The following is a 3,904-nucleotide window of genomic DNA, read 5'->3' on the forward strand; positions in this document are numbered from 1 at the left end:
GGAACAACATTTTAATAATGTAGTTTAAGTAAATAAAAGTATTCTTAAATAATACAATAAAACGTCTTTACGCGTTAAGATTCGGATTAGAATGTAAGTCAAGTTCACAAACAAATTGACAAACCTAAAGTAGAGCATAACTGTTTAGCTCACACAGAACAAGCACTTCAGTACAATTGCGGGCCTAGTCCCGCGCTTCAGTGAAGAGGAAAACGAGACAAAAGTCAATCTTTTAACGTGCAAACTCCACAGTTATTGAAACGAGTTTACCAGAACTGTTAGATGAAAAATGATTACAAATCCCTCAACATGGTGCGTTAATACTTTTACACCCCTTTTACACCCCTTTTCTGTCCAGGTCCTTGTTCACAACATACATAAACGCTATATGTTGGTTTTGTCTTTTCTTCTTGCCTGGCTCAGTGGTCTTAAAAGCAGTAGTCTGCATAGCCACTTGGCACCGTTTGTTTGCACTGGATCCAATTCAATGTTCTCATAACACTATTGCACCAACCTTGCCTTGAAATATTTGGACGTATGGGTGACTCTTCTCTTGAGATGGTCTTTCCTTGTCAAAAAAAGAAGCAGTTAGCATGGTTCCACCAGATATATGGCAAAGCATTTCCCTTTTTATCACCAAATACAGTACAAAAAAAAAAAAATAGAAATAGTTTGTGAAATCCAAGAGTAAATACTGTACTAGTATGTTGACATAGGTGCAAGATGGGTATACTAAAGCAGAATTTTTAAAAAGTATGTATTTCAACTGAGTTATTGGCTTAATTGCAACATGGAACATGCTGAGAAATATACCCACTTATGGGGTAGACTATGTGTTTTGTTTCGCACTGCAATAAATGATTCAGTTAGTAAAGGGATGTTTATTGTGAAAACAAACAAGTGGAAAGGTTAAGAAAACGTTCAAACGCATATTTTCTTTCTTTTCCTCCCCTTCTTTTTTCTTTCACTGCTCGTCCTGCACTGCTCACTCCAAAGTTATGTGCCACATTGTGAATGAACGGGCATTTGTTGTATTTGACTACGTGGCGGTTCTCGGCCAATCCAATCAATAATCTTCCAAAGGGAACGAATCAGGGTGCGACATAGCATAGGCCGTTCTCGTTAGTGATTGGTCTGTTGGTCCTTTAGCACAGGAAGAACATGGGTGTGTTTCCGAGAGGCGGGACGAAATATTCAACGACGAACTTCCCTGAAGCTACCGGTGAGTTCTTCACTATAAACTTAGTTTAAATTATATTAGACTAACCCGTAATTTATTTTTACGATTTGCTTTCAATAAGATCCAGCGTTTATAAATAAGTTATCGTTAGGTTCTTTTACTAAACCCGTAAAAATAGCAGGTAATAGGCTACGGTAATGTAGTTCACCGACGTTCGAAATGCATCGGTAATAAATAAAAATGTATACTAAGCCTATATCTCTAAGAATACATTAACAAACAGTATGTTTTACGTTCTACGTATGTTATTGTAATAATGAACAATGCGCAGAAGGTTATATTAGTCGTTTATTTTAGTAGTTGCAATAATTAATTAAGGTAACCATGTAAAACGGTCTCTGGGTGGGTGGAAATTATGGGAAAACTTTGTGTCACAATTCTGACAAGAATACTTGTGATTCAATTATTGTGCTGGGTATTTGTATTTCTAACGGTAGATAAACCGCCATGTTGGAAGACAAACAAATTAGCAAATGACTTAATTCGTTGAGTAATTAGTGTAATGGCATAGGAACTTGACATAATAAATGTTTAGATGTTGGAGTCTGTGAAACCGTGTAATACGGAGCGTTAACAAAATAATGAGGATAAATTTCATATTGATGAGTCTTAGAGGACATACTGTAGGTGTGCCCAACTCTGATTTCTGAGCTCCTGGTTGATGAAGGTTGATTCAATGAAACATAATTTAAATAACCACAAAATAAAGAGCCCATTCTTTTCACATGATGCTGGTTTATGAAGAACCTAAGTTCCTTAAACCTTCAAGTCATAGCAAATGCACTGTATAGGAGCCTTAAATGTAAGATACATGTAGTGCCACATTGACATACATGTGTAATCTTCAACCATGTTTTCTCCTTGGATCAGACAGGGTACAACATATCCAGGATGGAGCTGCGTCCACTTGTTACTTTGTTCTTTGCTCTCTGTGTGGTATATGCCACGAGCAAACCTACAGAGAAGAAGGATCGTGTTCACCATGACGAGCCCCTTAGTAACAAAGAACATGAAGATGCAGACAACTTTGATTATGACCATGAAGCATTTCTTGGACAAGAGGAGGCTAAGACCTTTGATCAGCTCACACCAGAGGAGAGTAAAGAGAGGCTTGGGTAAGTGCCACCACATTTGTTTTCACTCATTTTACTTTCCTAAAATGTAGAGTTTACCTCAGGGGTCACCAATGTGGTGCTCATGGGCACCTGGTAGCCCCCATTGACTACCTAAGATGCCAGTGGGGTAAGCTGTAAAAAATAAAACTGGTCATTTGTGTAACGACAATGATGAGAAAAAAAAATATATATACAGTATATCTCACTTTGGGTTTTAACCAAGAGAGAGAGAGAGTGTTCAGTTTATATAACTAAATATATATTTAGCATTCTCAATAATGTAAATCATTTTAGACTGGTTATTTGAATAGTAGCTCCGAAGCAAAAATAGTGTTTACTTGACGATTCTAGCCTTTTGGTTGAAACGTGATTTAAGACAGGGTTCCTGTCTTAAATCACTCTTAGTATCTAAGACATCTATACTAAGAGAATAAAGTCTAAAATACATGTAATTTGGACAATTTAATGATCCTTCAATGTTGGCACGGTGTGACCAGTTTGCAGTAACAGCCGATACTGGCTGTCCAGTCCATTGGGTTGGCGCTGAGTTAAGGTATCTGGCCAGCATATACAGTGGGCCGCTGATTTAAGGTATCTGGCCAGCATATACAGTGATGATTGGCTTATACTGTGCTAGGTTATACTCAAAATTTGTTTTGCTGTAGTTTGTCTTCACCTAATATATAAAATTGTAACTAGGTAAGTATGGCTGGAGTGAAACTGTTATATTATATTTCAAAATGTTGATGATGTAGTAAACCTATCGTCCTAACTCCACTCCAGAATGTTGGTGGAACGCATTGATGATGACAAGGACGGTTTTGTCACAGTTGAAGAAATGAAGAAGTGGATCAAACATGCTCAAAAGAGGTGGATTTATGATGATGTGGAGCGACAATGGAAGAATCATGACCTTAATGGTGATGGAGTTGTCTCCTGGGAGGAATACAAGAACGCAACATATGGATATATTCTTGGTAGAGCTGCAGTTTTTTTTAAAAAAAAAAAACTCAAATACATAGTATTGAGTCCCCAAACACAATAATGATACCAAGCATTTTTACTTTTAGATGACCCTGACCCTGATGATGGCTTCAGGTATAGTCAGATGATGAATCGCGATGAAAGAAGATTTAAAATGGCTGATCAGGGCAATGACTTAAAAGCCACAAAGGAGGAGTTCACAGCTTTCCTTCACCCTGAAGAATACGACCACATGAAAGATATTGTTGTGCTGGTAAGTGCAAACAAAGGAGCACTAGCTAGCAAGCTAACCTAGATGTTATTTTTATTTGCAGAGACCCTAGATATCAAAAACTGCTTATTGCGTTCATAATCAACAAGTGCACATAATGTTATAAATAATTAAATATTCCCCTGCTCGTTCCTGGTTCAACTTGCAAGTGATCCCATGATTCCGTGCTGCCTGTGCTTACAGGAGCAACAGACTTGCATTGCTGCAAAAAAACAAAAAAAACACCAGACATCTATTTCATAATCTCACAAGTAGCTACACATTTTTTTCTAAATTTTGTATTAATTGCGCATG

At 37.4% G+C, this 3,904-nt stretch overlaps 1 protein-coding gene across 1 annotated transcript in view; it reads left to right on the forward strand.

The window, feature by feature from the left end:
* Positions 1-1,070: 1,070 nt before the first annotated feature.
* The window catches only part of calub (calumenin b), a 5,740-nt gene continuing 2,906 nt past the window's right edge, over positions 1,071-3,904 (forward strand). Inside the window, 4 exon segments of the mRNA XM_017033289.2 lie at positions 1,071-1,222; positions 2,115-2,355; positions 3,139-3,332; positions 3,426-3,633. Coding sequence (XP_016888778.1) covers positions 1,162-1,222; positions 2,115-2,355; positions 3,139-3,332; positions 3,426-3,633 — 704 coding nt within the window. The 5' untranslated portion in view covers positions 1,071-1,161.

This window comes from Cynoglossus semilaevis, chromosome 6, assembly GCF_000523025.1.
Source record: "Cynoglossus semilaevis isolate Cse_v1.0 chromosome 6, Cse_v1.0, whole genome shotgun sequence".
Taxonomy (NCBI): domain Eukaryota; kingdom Metazoa; phylum Chordata; class Actinopteri; order Pleuronectiformes; family Cynoglossidae; genus Cynoglossus; species Cynoglossus semilaevis.